General features: G+C 53.5%; 1 protein-coding gene across 4 annotated transcripts in view; it reads left to right on the forward strand.

Moving 5' to 3' along the window:
* The window catches only part of SH3PXD2A (SH3 and PX domains 2A), a 230145-nt gene that overhangs the window by 108584 nt on the left and 104828 nt on the right, over nt 1-16733 (forward strand). For all 4 annotated transcript variants that reach the window (XM_059173298.1, XM_059173300.1, XM_059173299.1 and 1 more), the window contains 2 exons: nt 6406-6482; nt 15607-15698. In XM_059173298.1, the coding sequence (XP_059029281.1) occupies nt 6406-6482; nt 15607-15698 (169 nt within the window). The remainder of the gene's footprint in view (nt 1-6405; nt 6483-15606; nt 15699-16733) is intronic.

The following is a 16733-nucleotide window of genomic DNA, read 5'->3' on the forward strand; positions in this document are numbered from 1 at the left end:
GTCCTCAGATCCAGTTAAATGGGTAGGGGTGTCGCTCGTGGAGAACGAGGTTTCTGCGCCATGCGGTCTGGCGTCTCCAGGCCATGCTGTGGCCTCCCTTATTTCTTAGGCCAGTCCCCTGTGACGCTCCAGGCTCTCTGGGCTGCCCTGAAGGGAGAGAGTTGGGAACATCTATGCCCTGGGAGGCCGGGGTGGCCTGTACATCAGGGGGGCTGGGAAAGTAAGAGGGGGCCCTGAGATGGTGGCTCCCTAACAAATTCCCTGGGATAGCAGGAGATGGGGAGGGGGGGAGTCCTGGAGTCTGGGAAAGGAGGACAGGGCCGGCAATCAAGGAAGGCTTCCTGGAGGAGGTCTTGGGCTGGGGAAGGAGGCCCAGGGTGCTGCAAAGAAAACCAGACTCCTTTCTGTGGCTTAAATGACTGCTACTGGCTTCTTTTCTGTCTTTCAAATTCACTGTATGGTTGCCTCTGTCGGAGCACTCTTGCCCCAGAGCTTTGCATGACTGGCTCTCTCTCCTCATCAAAGTCTCCACCAAACTTCCCTGGCCACTAGCTGAATTCCGCCCCTCCCCTCCCCCTCCCCACCTCTCCCCACACCCCCCACATCCCCCACATGCCCCTTCTTGTTACCCTGTTTTATTCTTTCTTAGAAGTAGGGGGAGACACATAGGTATAACCAAACTACTTACTAGATAGGAAAATTGCACACTGTATCCCTTCCATGCATACGCCCCACCACCACCCCGGCCCTGCCTGTTCAAATGTAAACTCCTTGAGAGCAGGGTCCCCATCTGTCATGTTCTCTGTGGTGTTCTTAGCCCCTGGAGCATCAGGACAGTGACAGATGGATGGCATTCCAGATGGCAGAGAAAGCACAGAAGAGGGGGTATATATGTGTGTATGTGCACATGCACACTGTGAACATGAAGCTAAGAGGCTGCCAAGAATAGATCCACTCAAACAGACCAAAAGAGGCCCAGAGGCGAGTCCTTTTCGACTAGCCAGTGCCCTGGCTAACGAAACAGTTCGTTTTCCAGAAGCAAATGTCCACCTCTAAGACCCATCGGGTATCACTGAGATGCATCATTATGTGCCTGGTATCCTGGGCAGGAGGAGGAAATACCCCTGTACCCCAAGCATGGGGACCTTCCTGAGTCAAGGCCCCATCTATGTGTCCTGGCCCAGAGTGGACACTCCGGGTGAGAAGGTCAGGCCACACTGGGGACTGAGGCAGAGCTTGACCTCTGACTGGCAGTTCCCTCTGATTTCCAGCTGATACATGACCCACGAGGCAGGGCAGGAAGGACAGGGAGGTATGCTGTTTCGGGGAGCTCTTTCTTTCCAGAGTCTACAAGACACTGTGTCCCCTCTCCTTCCTACTTTGTGGTCCGTTTACCGGTCTGCTTGTATCAGATAGGCAGAGCCCTCGGGGGACTGTTGGTACGTGGTACGCCATGTGTATACCACCATCCACAGTTACTGCTTATACAGGCCTCCGTCAGGCCCCAAGGCAGCTGTTCCCCAGACCACGGCATAGCCCGCAGCACGGAGGACATGTTACTAATGCTCACATCACACAGACTAAAATCCTAAATCCTCACCATGGCTCTCAAGGCCTTATTTGATTGGACCCCAAAGAATTCTAGATTCATTGCCTTCTCCCTCCCCCTTACTATGTGAGCTTCAAAATCCCAGGCTGAAGTCTCAGCTCAGGCACTTAGTAGCTGTGTGATTTTGGACAGGTCCTCTCTGAGCCGACATCTCCTGTGCAAAGCAGAGATAATAAAAGTACTTGTGGGGCCCCTGGGTGGCTCAGGCGGTTAAGCAGCTGCCTTCAGCTTAGGTCATGATCCTGGCGTCCTGGGATCAAGCCCCACATCAGGCTCTCTGCTCAGCAGGGAGCCTGCTTCTCCCTCTCCCTCTGCCTGCTGCTCCCCCTGCTTGTGCTCTCTCTCACTCTCTATCAAATAAATAAATAAAATCTTTTTTTTTTTTAAGCACTTGCTTCAAAGCCATGAGAATTAAGCAAGCAAATCCAGTAGAAAGCTCTTCGCACGTGCCAGACACATAGTAAGCCTTTGGCTACTATTTCTGCTTGTTTTCCTCTTCCTCTGCCCCTCTCCGTGCCCCCCAGCCCACTGCATACATCTTAGGACCCCTGGAGGGAGGAGCCTCGGAGCCCCAGGCCTTCCGTCTCCAGATGAGAATGCAGAGGCCACAGTGGAGGAGGACCCCACTTCAGGGTCACACAGCCAGCCGGTGGCCCAGGCAGGACTTGAACCCAGGCCTCCTGCTGAGGCCCCTGCTCCTTCTGCTTGTCCCCCCTTCTCAGCCCAGCCCAGAGCGGCAGCAAGAGGGACCTACACCTATGTGCTTGGACCCTGTCAGGCTTGACAGCTTTTCTTCTCCACTTTCAAGAATGAGTTATGTCCTGAGGTCTGGTTCGTGGCCCGTGTGTAATCTTCCTTATGATGCTTTATCGTATTTCTGGGGCAGTGCCTGCGTGGCTTTGAAGACTCTGGCAGGCGCTGTGAGCGGGCTGAATTACATTTACAAGAGGCCTTTAATGCCCTGTGGTCTCGGCTTCCTTAATGGGGATTTTCCTCCTCCTCCTCTTTTTCTCTCTCCCTTTTAATACAGTCCCCGGTGTGGCTTCCCGAGTGCGGTTTGGATTCCTAACAGAGAACTCAAGACCGTAGAATCCCTTCCAGATCTTCCCTCCCTCTTTCCCCTTCCCACCCTCTGCAGCCTGGGCCAAAGCCCCAAGAAAAGAAAACGTTGCTCCTGTCAGGATTTCAGTGGGAAGGAGAGAAGCCCTATTGGAATTCCAAAAATAACTAAAATCAGCCGGGCAATGGCTTGTACAGAAATTCTCCTCCGACGTTGCACCTGAGCGGCAGACCCCCGAGCCTCGTGCAGGGCATGGAAGGTGTCCGGCCCAGAGGCAGGATGGCGTCCCTTGCAGGGGGTGGGCGCGAGAGGCAAGTTGGGGGTGCCTTACCAGTGTGGACAGGGTGCCCGCACCCCTGTCTCCTCACTTCTCCCACCCCCATCCCTTCCTTCCTTCTCCCAGCCATCTCTGCACCTTAAGGAGGCTCCTTCATTGTCCCTTAACGATGAGTTTTCTGCTGGTTCTGGCTGCGGCGGGATCAGGTCTTACGTGATCTAAGTATGCATCTTGGGGACCTCAAGCTCCGAGAGTGGATCAGCCACCATAGGGGTGGTGGGGCGGGAGGCAGTTCCCATCTCCCATCTCCCATCTGCCTCCTTTCCTTTTCGTCCTTCGCCAGCATGAGGAAGGGCACGAGTGCTATTTTTGGAGAATGGATAAGTCATGTTTCATCTCCTTCCGGGAGGCACGCAGGGCAGAGCCAGGTCTGTGGGCCTGGGTCCCTGCTGCAGTCTCTCCTTTCAATTTCCTCCGTTGCTCCGACGCATCCTTCCGGGTCCTGTGAGATGCCGCGTGGCCAGGGGCATCTCCGGGCCAGGGGGTCCTCCAGCTCCCGAGGAGAGAGGCTCAGGCAGACGACTCAGAAAGTCCGCCCAGGGCTGCTCATCCTCTGGTCAGGCCCGAGAGCGAGAGCCGGTCTCCCGCGCTGCGCGATTGTTTCACGAGCCGTCCCCAGGGCTGTGCGCGGACACTCCCGCGGCGTGCAGGCGGCAAGGCGACAGGCAACCAAAAAAGGGTAGGAGGCAAGGAGTCCAGGAATACCAAATCTGTGACATCTTCCCCCAAGGAAAAGAGGCTGGTCTCCAGTGTCTTGATAAGTCTTGTTTTATCTCCTTTCAAAAGGAACGCACGTGGCAGAGCTGATTTATCTTGATGACATTGTCCAGTCTACAGAGTGTCGGGCCTCTGACGGGCCTGTCTGCCGGGCTTCAGAGAGGAAGGGAGGAAAGAGAGCTTGAGGGACAGTGCAGGAGAGGAAGATGAATGCAGCAGCAGGCACTTGGGGTGGGGGATTGGCGGGTGGTGAGGGGTGCCTGCTGTATACAAGGCCTTGTGCTGAGTGGAGTATGGTGCCAAGGGGAGGAAGGAGTTGGTCATACCCGATGTAGGGAGACAAGAGATGCCAGTGGGAAACAAGTCACCCACAACAGGCCAGACTAGCTGCTCTGCTGTCTGACAGGAGCAGGGCTCGTGACCGGGAGCTCAGGCAGTGACAACTGTTTTCAGTGCCCCCCACCCCTGGTCCTCTACCCTTCACCTCTGTCTCCCAAGGCTGCTCATGGGAATGGCCGGGGATTTTCTTCCAGCCTCGCAAACATACTTGGCTGAAGGAACCGGAGATGTGACGGTCTCATTTGGTCACAGGCTGGGAGCTGGAGGTAAATGCTCCTCGCCCTCAGTCGGGAAATCTTGGAGGTACGGTCCATTTTATCCCCAGGGTTCCCCAGAGGACCTGAGCTGTTGGCTCCCCATGGGAATTAACTGGCTTCCCTTCCCTCCCTTTCCACTCCCCTGTGGTGTCTTCCAGGACCGTTCCCAAATAAACCACCAAAGTTCCTCGTCTCTGGGTCAGCTTCTGGGAAACAGCCTAAACCAAGACAATGTTTAGTACCTCCCTAGGGCCTCCATAGAAGAAGCTCCCATGAACTGATCTTCAAGCTACATTTCTGTTCACATTGCCATGGCCATTCTTTTCCTTAGAACTCTTTTTTTTTTTTTTTTTTTTTTTTAAGATTTTATTTATTTATTTGAGAGAGAGACAGTGAGAGAGAGCATGAGAGGCGAGAAGGTCAGAGGGAGAAGCAGACTCCCCATGGAGCTGGGACCCTGATGCGGGACTCAATCCCGGGATTCCAGGACCGTGACCTGAGCCGAAGGCAGTTGCTTAACCAACTGAGCCACCCAGGCGCCCTCTTCCTTAGAACTCCTTTAATGCAAGTGATAACAATCCATCTCCAACTAATTTCAGCAAAAAATAATTTTCTTGTTTTATGCATGTAGCAAGTAACAGGTAGACCTTGGGTTCAGAAAAACTATGTCCAGCTGCTCAAACGATGTCAAAGGAACCTGCCCTTTGCCATCTCTTTGCTCTGTGTTTCAACCATTCAGGAAGCATTCATTGAGCACCTACTTTGTTCTGGGCACTGCTCCTTTCTCTCTGGGGGTTTCCTTCTCAGGCAATGATAAAGATGGCCAGGAGAAGCTCCAGACTTTCATCCTGCCAGCTCAGCAACTGTGGGAGAGAAAGAGCTCCAGCAGAAGTCTCATGGCTGACCCTCCTTGGCACAGATCAGGTCCCCTGCCCATCTCTGAGCCAATCACTGTGACTCTGGTTGGCTGGGTCACATGCCTACCCTTGCTGCCAGGGAGTGTGGTCAGCCCCTTTGAACCACAAGGACTGGGAATGGAGGAGGGAGGCTCTCCAGAGGGAAATCAGGCAGACAGGGACAATGAATGCCTATTACAATTTTAGGGCGAGCACTTCACCATTTGTCGAGCTATATGGGTTCTAAGATGTATCAGACGGACCCCAATGGATGGAGATTTTTCAAACATCTGTAACATACAGCAGAATGGGGCACATGCCTTAGGAATGGACAAAGTGTGTTGAAAAGAGGGAGATTACTCCCAGCGTGGCTAATCAAGGAAGGCCTTCTCAAAAGGGGGCATTGACCTAGACATTGATGGCAGTGAGGCACAGAAATGTTAGCTGTTAGGACTTGAGAGTCAGACCAAAGAGTTCAAATTCTAAATTGAACCAGCCGAAAAGAACCATGCATTGATCTCGTTGTTAAAATTGAATTGGGGTAGCTCGGAAGAGCCTGCTGGGGAGATTGCAGGGGCTGGCATTTCCTGGAAGCCCGACCCACACCTGCAGAGGGGTGTGCCTGCCCATCTGCACGGCGTGGCCTGAACTGCTAGAGGCTGTGTGTGCAGAGAGGCTGGGGAAAAGTCAGGCTGGGGCAGCCGCACGCCTTGGCATTGGCCCGCGCCCGCCCTGGAAATAGCCTCCCACCTAAACTAAGAATAGGAATTCCTGCCTGGCTGGCAGGAATGAATGCCGATTTCTCAAGGAGGGAAGGGCCTGAGAACAAAACCCAGCGTGTGGGTTGGGCCGTTCTTTGTATTTCTTTGTGAGGTCACTTGGGAGCCGCACCCACGCCAGGCCATCGATCCTGCCCTGAGACCCAGACAAGGTGATCTGGCCAAGATGGCAGCCTCGGAGGCCACTCCTGGGCCCCAGAGGTCCTGGGCTCTCAGCCTCGGGCGCCTCCTGCCCCCTGGGAGAGGTGACTGCCCATCTCTTGTGTTCTTGATGCTGGGCAGGGGCGGTGGCACTCGGTGGCCAGCTAAAAGGCTAAGAAGCCGAGGGAGAGGGGAGTGAGAGGGTAGGAGGCTGAGGTCCCATGGCAGCTTTCCCCAGAGTCACCCAGCTCACAGCCCTCTCTGTTCCAGGCAAAATCCTCTTCCGGAGAAGCCACATCCGGGACGTAGCTGTGAAGAGGCTGAAGCCCATCGACGAATACTGCCGGGTAAGCGTGCGCCTGCAGGTGGGGGAGGGGCCGGCCAGCCAGCCACAGAGTCTGTTTGTCTGTCTGTCCGTGGAGGAGCACCATCTGTCCCAAACCTTCTGCTGTGGTGTAGCAGGTGCCTCCTGACGCCTGGCATTTCCCGGCCAGGGAGGTGGGTCTGAGTGTCCCTCAGGGAGGGGTCACTTGTGACTGGGCCACTCTCTGGGGCACAAGGGCCTTGGGATCACGCTAAGACTTGACTTTTTTCAGGACCCGCCTGCGTTTACAGAACATTATTTTAAATCACTTCCACGGGCTTGGGAGCTCGGTTAAGGGGTCTCCTGCTGAAGGGAGATGTTCTGTATGTGACATTTTGCTGGACACAGGGGAGCTGTTGCTTTGAATTCCTTTTGGGACCAGAGTTGTTGGAATCAATTCTGAGTTCAATAGCATCTGAGAGTTCTGAACTGCCTATTTGTTTATTCACAGAAGTCCTGATGGTTACGGATGTTTATGTGCACATTTTTACCCGTGCCAGTGGTCACGCTCACACACACACTCACACAAACACACACACAGGTGTGTGTGCATAGGTGTGTAAAAACAGCCAATGCCAACGAAGAGATGGGACAATTTCAGCGATGTCATGAAGAAGACCCCGTTTGTCTTTCTGGACAAGAGCCTAGACTAGCCTGGCCTTCGACTAGAGCCCAGGACCCCTGCAGGGAAAATGCCAGGCGCCCACTTCATTGGCCTTGACCCGTGGCCTCTGGATGGCGAGGCTGCCTGGGTTCAGAATCCTCACTAGCTCTGTGAACTTGGGCAAGCCACTGAACTTCCCAGAGCCTCAGTTTCCACATCTGTGTGACAGGGAGACTAGTAGCTCCACAGAAGGTAGTTATGGGGAGGAAAGCAAGTGACACAGGCCAGCAAGTGCAAGCACGGGAGGAGGCAGTCAGCTGACCCCAGCTTTGGATTATTATTACTACAAGGCATAAACAATTTACTGTTCCCACTGGCTTTCGTGGAGATAGATTTCTTAGTTAAATGAAACCTGCGAGCTGGAATCGAATCCCACTGCCTCCCCACGGGCTCTGTGACTCTGGGCAAGCGAGTCTACCTCTCTGAGCCCCAGGTTCCTTCATCTGTGAAACAGGGTAAAGACAGCTCCCTTGCAGGGCTCCTGAAGGGGGCTGTACGGGAGAATGTGTATCATAGTGTTGGTCGCTTCTCAAATGCTGTGTCCCTGCACAAAGCTGTAGCTGTAGGGTCTGTTCATTCGCTAATACTTTATGATTCAGAAACACTATGCTGGGAATAAAAGTGTTTAAGAAAGAAGCAAGTTGCTCAATGTCCTAACTGGTGTTCCCCAGCCGATAGGCAGACGAGCACTCCCATGGAGTCTCCATTAACCCGAGTTTCAGTTTCATGACTGAGTCGATTCATACTTAGTCACATTTTCTGCCCTAACTGAGAAAGAATTCCCAGTGATGAATTCCCTTATGTGAGAGGCTCCTCTTCTTCAGATCAATATTCATTTTTCTCTTTAAAGGGCATTTGCCATTTCCAGTTCAGTTGATGGCTGCTGCCTGAGCTTTTATTTCTCCTTATATCTTTCCCAAGAAGTTAAATAAATGGGCACAGCCCAGGGAGGAGGGGGCGAAGGGTGGGGGAGGCCTCTCCCAGCTGGGGATTTATGGCTCACATCAGCCTGGGAGGCTCCTGGAGCCGGAGGCATCTGCAGTCTTGGGTCCTGGGCCATCCGGAGGAGGAAACCGATAACATCTTATCTCCGGGGATCAGGCTTTGAACAGGACTCCTGAGTCAGGATGAGCTTCAGGGGGGCTTTGGGGCCCCAGTGCTGCTGCTGCTGGCCGGGGGCGCCATTTAAGTGGGGTCTGCAAGAGGCAGGGCCTCCTAACCTGATTAGCACAGACAGGAGCTTCTCAGAGCCAAGTCGGGTTCGGCAAGCAGCTAGCCGTCTCACAGGCTGTAATTTACTCTGAGAATGGCAGGGGGGCAGGTCAGTGCAAAAGTGACCTTTAATTCTGCCGAACTAGAAAGCTGGAATCTGTGGTCTCGTTGTCGGAGACCTTGGGATGACCTTGGAATGGTCATTAGGGATAAGCCAGAAATAGTCCTTAGCCACCCCCACCCCAGCATTGCATGTCGCAGCTCTGCCTCCCAATGGTCCAGTCTATGGCCATTTAGGATCCAAGTTGCGCTCAATATCACTGACCCCTCCGTGAATCCCATGGTCAGTGCCATGTACACTCTGGCCAGCCCTTCCCTTATCCATGTCTGTCCTGGGACACACTGCTGGAGTTTTTATTTCAAATACCCTGCATATGCAGCCATGCTTGGCTGGCCAGCATCTTCCTTGGGCTCCTAGACAGCGTGGACTCCCGGGCCGGGATTTGCTGGGGATTCAAGGGCACCCAAGACTGTGAAGCTGGCTCTGCACCTCGAGCAGCCAGCTCCCCTGCCAGGACTCAGACGTGGAAAGTCTGACCGTGCGGTAGACCTCCCCAGACTTCAGGCTCCCTGCCCTCGCGAGCCAGCCAGTCCCTCTGCCCAAAGGTGGTTTCACAGCCCAAATCTCAGTGTTAATTTTAAACATATATGGAGCAGATTGGATGAGCGTTACGGAAAATTGACCGAGCACCAGCCCGGTGATTGTTTTATGTGGCACTTGAGGGCTGGGTGTCTATCAAGAGGGGTTCCAAAGGCATTTCTTTAACTCCATAAATTAATTTAATGGGCAACACGGTTATGCGGTTAATATTTAATGATTCTGTGGCCTCAAAAAGTCGAAGACTTTCATCTCACTAACAAGCGTGAGCTATACTTTAGGAGCTGGGACTAACAGTTGAGTAAGTGATTCCTTTTGCGTGTGAAATACATGTTTGCCGTGTTTGTCTGTGGGATAAAATAAATATCCTGGGGCAGGGGGTGGGTGGGGGGCAGTGAGAGGCAGTGTTTGAGAGTGATCAACTCACCCTTTGCCATGGTAATGACGTTTACACAAGTCTCCATTTCCTGATGGGTGCAACTAGAATTTTTTTTTGCCCAAAAAGCTAAGATTGCTTCTATTATTCTGCTGTCCAAGAGAGACTTGCTTTCAGGATCAATGGCTTTCTTTGTGGGACAGATGAGGGGTTGGTTGTAGTCAGACTGGGGGAGGGGGGGGGTCAGCCCTGAAGGGGTAAGGATCTCTCCCCACCCCACCCCTGACTCTCTGCACCTCCCAGACTCATTCAGTTTTATCCCCACTTGCCAGGTTCGAAAACTGAGACTATCTGGGGGTGATGGTTCTTAGTCCCGGGCATCTCCCTCCCACCATGCATGGCCCGTCATTGGGTTTCACCTTAATAAAGAGAAAGATTCATGTCCCAACCAAAACACACTCCTTGAAGAAGCACCAGAAGCTTCCTGTTATACTCCGTCCTAGATACAGGGAGACTGACTTCTTGTGGCCTCATTCTAAGAGTGTTGCTGATAGGGAGACTGAAGCAGAGAGCAAAGACTGATGCATTCATGCCTCCCAAAGTGGGTGGTACTCTGGGGAAACCAAGTGATAGAATGTCTCCATCTCTGTTAGTCCATATACCAAGGAAAAGGATTTCTAGCCTGAAATAAAACTGATTGTGTCCCTTTTCTCCTTGAAGACCCTCAGAGGAGCCCCATTGCCCATAAGAACCCACGAGGGGCTTGGCCGGGCCCTCTGTGGGCTCGTCCGAAGTGCTGCTCAGGCCTCAGCATCTGCCTGTCCTCCGCACCCTGCAGTCCAGTCCATCAAAAGTGCCGCTGTTCCCAACTAGCCAGAGTCCCAAGCTGCCACCCTTTGCCCCTGCTAGTGCTCTTTCTAGGGATTCAGCTCCCACGGTGCCCCTTCTAGAAGCCCCCTGAGTTCCCCAGGGAAAGCTAAGCACCCCTGCTGTGAAAACTGTGCATGCCTCCAGATAGGACACCAATCCTCTGTAGGAGGACAGTTTCTGTGTGTCCACCTTTTCCAGACCTGGAGCTCTTTGAGGACCACACCTTTTATCTTTGTGTCCTCAGTAACAAGCAGGAATCCTGGCCCCATGTAGGTGTCCAGGCAATGTCTGCCAACAAGATGCAAAGATCACACACGAGCAGAGGACACCTCCCAGGAGGGTGACATGTCCCGGAAGCCCCGATGTACTAGGAGCCCTTGTGACATGAATTCACGTGCTGCTGTGAATGAGATACTGTTTCCATTTCAAAAGGATTTGCAGCCTGGTCCTTCAAAAAGAGAACTCCTGTGTTTGAGATACTGATTTACAGAAGTTCCATGAGCCCAGCTTCCTAGGTAGGGATCCAGGAGAAAGAGTCCAGGCAGGCCAGAGGCAGCCCAGGGGTGGGGCTGGGGCAGGGAGTGGGTGGCCAGCTTGGTGGGACTCCAGTCCCCTGTGCCATGCCCCCTCCCCCCATCCCCTGCCCTTGGTCACTCAGCTTTTGCCCAGATTTCCATTGATTAGAAATCAAAATGATGTTCCTAAAAAGAGGACAATGTTTGATCCCATGGAAAGAGCAGGACGCCCATGGTTGTTTGGCCAGATGTAAAACTTTTCTGTCCTTGGACAGACGTACCCAGAGTGGTGGGCTTCGTGGAGGTGGTGGGGGGGTTCCCTTCGAAGAAGGTCTGAGGACAGCCACCCTCTGTCTTATCTGAATTTGTGTCTTATCTGAAGGATGACACAGTGCAAATGGTGGCCCGTGTCGCTGGCTCTCAGAAAACTGTGTGGGGCAGGCCAGGATCTAGAGACCTCAGGGCAGTTTAGGACTGGGGAAGGGGGCACAGGAAGGACTGCCTGATGGCAAACCTTGCTGGCTCTTTAGCACTTCCTCACCAGTCTCCCCCAGCCCTAGGCACCCTCTGCCCTCAGCTACCTCCCTTGCCTTATTTGTCCAGATCTGCTCTTAGCCAGCTCACAATCGCCCTGGGCCACAGAATGGCAAGGTCAGAAGGGGACTGAAGTCAGCTCAGCTTACATAGGGTGGGGGCCTGCATACCCTAAGCAGCCCCATGGGGCAGTGGCCCCTCCCTAGATGCTGAGGGCTCGGAGGTCATGCTCATTCCAGCTCTTCCCACCTAGCCTGAATCAAAAGGCTCAGTCGGATTGAATGATGGGTCAGACAGTGAGTTCACTCCTAATGGTGCTGTTTGCAGTGCTGGAGCCTTGGACTATTAGAGCTGGAAGAAGTTTCAGAATGTCTGTGGCCTGGATATGTCCCAGCTCTGTTCCGTGGGCTGTTAATAGAAATTGTTGGAAGACCTGCTCCATAATCAGAGACCTGTGGGTAGTGCGGGAGGCAGTATAGATCAGTAGATCAGACAGAGCACAGGCTCTGGACTCAGATGGCCCAACTGAAAATCTTGCTTACTAGCTGTGTGGCCTTGAAAAGTTACTTAACTTCTCTATGCTTTATTTGCTTCTGTAGAAGTGGAATTAGTCATACCCTTTGAGATGGGTATATAATGTTAATGTGATGATTAAATGAGCCAATCCCCCAGCATGTCATGATTATTAATAAGTGCTGACCTAAACAAAGCTCCATAGGTTTCTTCCCTGCAGGACTTCTCAGAGCCTTTAGTGTACTAATGAACATGGTGCTCTCTAAGACCAAGGTGGGGATCTATAAGGCATCACTTCACATGTGCCCACAGAATTCCTTTTACCTCCTCAAACACGTGTTCCATGAGATAGTGTGAGATTCCAGAGTTTGTCTACTCTATCCTAGAAGAAATGACAACCTGAGGTGTGAGGTGGGCTCATGTAGCAAGTGTATAAGGGCCAGACTGGAACTAGAATTGAGATCTCCTGACTCCTCTCCCAGTGTTCTTTCTCATTTGCATCACTGCACCCACCCAAAGAATAATGACAGCAAAGACAATAGCACAACAACTAAAACCTCCAGAGTGTTTATTCAGTGCCAGGCACTGTGCTAGGCTCTTCCTTGTGAGATGTCACAATCTCACTTAGCCTCTTAACAAATAGGTGCCATATCAAACCCACTGTACTGAGCTCAGAGAGGGCAAGCAGCACATTCAGCATCACACAGCCCGTGAACGGTAGAGCCAGGACTCAAACCTGTGTCTGGCTGGCCCTGAGGCCCTGAGGCCCAGACTTAACCACCCAACGGCAGAGATCTTGGATGTCCAATGGCAGACTTTTAGGTCTGGAGGTGTCCTTGGAAATACCCATGTATGGCCCTCTCAGAATGGCTGGATTGGGGAGGGGGGTTCCCCAGCTCTGACAGTCATCATCGGCCCAGGCCCTGGGGACGGACTGCTGAGCTTCAAGGTCTCCTGCCAAATGATTCTGGCCAGCCCTGGGCTTGGCAGTGGCGCTGATGGGAGCTGCCCCGAGCGGAGAGCCTCTCGTCAGCCTGAAATTAGGATGAGCCCTCCATGCGGCTCCCTTCGGGGCTCTCCGTTAAGTAAAGATGCCACGGTGGTTCAACCAAAAGGCCTCTTTGTCTGAGGCCCCCATGGCCCACACGTCCTCTGCCCCCAGAATGCCGGTCTCTGTCGGCATGAAGAGCCCCTGTGTTCGCTGCTGGGGCTGCGCGAGTCCTTGGCCGGCCGGGGCCTGCGCAGCGGGTGGGTGGCAGCGTGCTGGGCGGGGAGGGCGCGAGCACTCCAGGCCGGCTGGAGACCTGCCCTGGCTCCCTTCCCTCGCCCTTTCAGGGAGGTCACCCTGGCAGCGAGTCTGCATGCAGCCTGGGTCCCTGGTCATGGTTGCCCTCCTGCATCCTTCCCTGCTCTGCCCTGCCCAGCCCTTCGGTTCTGCCAGGGGCCCTTGCTGCACACAGGCCTCATCTCCGCTCTATCCCCCTCTGTTGTCTCTCTCTCTCTTTCTGTAGATCTGTCTCTCCATCTGTCTCTCTCTCTCTTTGTCCCCCCCCCCCCGCCCCATCTTCCTCCTTCTTTCTCCTTCCTCGGTCTTTCTTTTCCCCTTCCCTCTCCCTTTCCTGGGGGAGAAAACAGCACCGGCCATGTAGGTTAGGTGACAACATGGATGCTTTGGGGGTGGGGGGGGGTCTGTACCCATTCTCCCTTCTGAGCCCAGGGTTTCATTCCTCCCATGAGCACAATAGCCCCAGTGTCTCCGTCATAAACAAAGGCAAGGGTGTCTGCCTCCAGGACAAAATGTCTACCTCCAGCGACAACGTCATCAGACGTGCTCGTGCAAGGGCAGAGGCTGCATCTGACTCACCCCTGTGACCCCCCAGCAGGGCCCCATGTCAGACGCACACACTGAAAAGCCCTCACTGTTTGTCAGATGATTGGGGTCAAGGGGCCCAGGATGGTGCCTGGAACACAGTTGCCCATTAAATGTTCATTTCCCTTCTTTTCTGTTTCCTGGCCTTCGTGGGATTGGATGTGTTAGGGACCCTCGGAAAGCCAGGGGCTCTAGAAAGAACAGCTGTGCATTGCATGATGTTGTCTTACCCGCTGCAGTTGGGCCTTATCTTGCCCAGGTGCAGGTATGACATCAAAAGGGACCATCATGGTGGGATGCCTGGCGCTCAGTGCCACACCTGCACGGTTACCTGACCAGCTCAGAGAAGAATTGAGCAGTTGCTTCCCTGTACCTTAACACTAGACCTCTCTCCTTGCAACCAAAGACCACATGGGCATTTTTTTCTTTTTTGCCCCATTATCATGTCCCACTACTATTAGGTATCGAGCTTTGGCACAACAAAACCCTTCTTCATTCATTCGTTTGAGCAAATACTCGTTGCCTGCCCGCTCTGTGCCAGGCACTCTTCCAGGATCTAGGGACACGCAGGCAACAGAACTGACTCCCAACTGCATGGAGCTTATCTTCGAGCAAGTTCTTTCCCACCCTTGACACAGCCTGCGGGCAGGCCACGTGTCCTCCCTGAGCCTTCACCTCCTTACCAGTAACATAAGGATGAGATCTGCCCTCAAGAGGACCATTAGGAGGTTCCCAGTGACTCCGGACATGGAGGCCCCCGCACGCTTGGTACAGGGGAGATGCCAGATTGGGTCATGACCCCTGAAGCAGCCCCGGTGAAGGGGGCCCAGCGAGGCACAGGCACATTGACAGGCTTCTGTTCAGCTCACCCCTGACCTGGAGCCTCCTCACGGGCAGTCCTTTGCAAGTCCCACAGGCCCAAGTTTTCCTCTCCCTTCTGGCTCTAGCCCAGAGTTCCCTTGGCCCTGGCCCTCAGCCCTGCTTTGGCAGTGGCCTCTCCTGTCTGCACTAAAGAATCATTCCAAGATCTTCTCTGCACATGAAGTGCAGCGGCCAGGAGCAGGGCTTCACCTGGTCTCACGCTGCCCCTGCCTCCATGTTGGGCATGTCAGGGGTCCCAGGTGCCCCAGGCTATGAGGTATGGAGTATGCCCTGGTCTGGTGCACAGCAGGAGCTCTGACCATGCCTGGCAGTCACCCACTACTTTCCAGCAGCAGACTCTCAGGCCTCTCTGGGTGACAAGCTCACGGCTGGCCCATGATCCTACCGGGACAGTTACCCCCACACGGTGCCCATCTTCTCCTGTAATTGTGCAGTCCGTATTTAGAGACAGTGACTATCTGGCATGTCTAGAATGTGGCTAGTGGGAGATGAGGCTGGTAGAATAAGACCTTGGGTTGTTGGGCTAAGGATCTTGGACTTCCTCTGTGGCCAGGAGAGAATTCTTTCAGGATTCACACAGAGTGACTAACTCCTGAGGGCCCTAAGACTTGAGGGCTATAAGGATCAACGGGCATTGTTTTTTGCTTTGCTGACTGGTTGTTTAGTTGGCGAACTGGCTGGTCGAATGGTTGGTTGGTTGAATTGTTGGCTGGATGGTTGATAGATTCATTGGGGTTGACCAGTGAGTTATTTTTATTACTTGACTAGTTGGTTAGTAGATTAATTGGCAGGTTGGCTAATGGGTGGGACGGATGGAGAGCTGTTTCATTAGGTAGCTGATTGGTTGATTTGTTGATGGGTTGTCTGGTTGGGGTGGCCGGGGTGGGTGACTGGCCAGTTGGCTGTGTCACCCACGGCACCGTCCTTGAGCCTCTGCCATCACTGGCAGCCCAAGGGGACCCTGCTTGGGGTTTTCATCACACCTAATGCCCTTTCTTCCTGTTTTTCCACAGGCACTTGTTCGGCTGCCTCCCCACATTTCACAGTGTGATGAAGTCTTTCGGTTCTTTGAGGCCCGACCAGAGGATGTCAATCCCCCAAAAGAGTAAGTGGTAGTTCAGGCCTCTTCTTTGTGCCTTGAGGTGTGGACGAAAGTGGAGGGCAGCCTGGAGAGGCTCAGGATGTGGGGACACAAGGAAAGGAAGAGATGGGCCAAAGGTATACGGACCATTGTTCTCCAGACTCTTACTGCCTTGACCCCAGGGCTGGCAAGGGAGGGTGTCTGTGCATTTGGGGGCAGGTTTCCCTGCACACTCTTTCTAGCTCCCAGGTTATTGTAAGGAGCAGATGAGGTGAAAGAAAGTCTAACGGTCCCTCTGCTCAGATGTCCAGGGTTGACCGTCATTAGTAGCTGTGTTTACGGAGGAGGAAACTGAGGCTTAGTGAGGTTAGGTGATTGTCCGAAGTCGCATAGCTGGTTGGGTGTGTGACAGGCAGGAGGCTCTAACCCAAATCTTTGGTTCCTAGTAGTCCGGTGCTGGCTGGTATTTCCACGTTTGGGAAGAAATGGGGAACCAAGCAGGTGTCTCTTCTCTCTGGAATAAGAATGTTCTGGGTCTGGTGGTCACGAAGATCCACCGGGTCCTGCTGGTTTCTCACCCATACGACCAGGCTCTGCTGTGAGGGCTGCCCTCTCTTGCTCAGAACAGTTCCCTCACCAGACTGGGTTCTCAGTGGAGACAGAACTCTGGTTTCCACCAGGGGCTGATGCACAGAAGAGGGCAGACAGGGAAGGGTATTGGCTGGGGAGAAGGTTGGGGTGCAAGAGATCACATCCCTCAACATCTCTTTCCCCCTAAAATCTCAAAGTACAAGGATGGGTGGCTGAGAGGCAGATGGGGTAGGGACTGCAGGGGGAAGGGAAAGAATTGTTCGAAGGAATGTCCTGGGGCAGGTGGGAAGAGGCCAGAGGCCATCTGGGGATGGGGAGGAAAAGCCTGAAGACAAGGGTGTGTGTTGCGTGGCTCTGAGGGCACCATTCCCGGCACTGAGTGTGTGGTCTGCACATCCGTACATGGCAGTCTAGCTGGGAGGGACCCTTCTCTTTCCACTTGTACTAGAGGACTCAGAGCCTAAAATA

Source organism: Mustela lutreola, chromosome 4, assembly GCF_030435805.1.
Source record: "Mustela lutreola isolate mMusLut2 chromosome 4, mMusLut2.pri, whole genome shotgun sequence".
NCBI lineage: Eukaryota > Metazoa > Chordata > Mammalia > Carnivora > Mustelidae > Mustela > Mustela lutreola.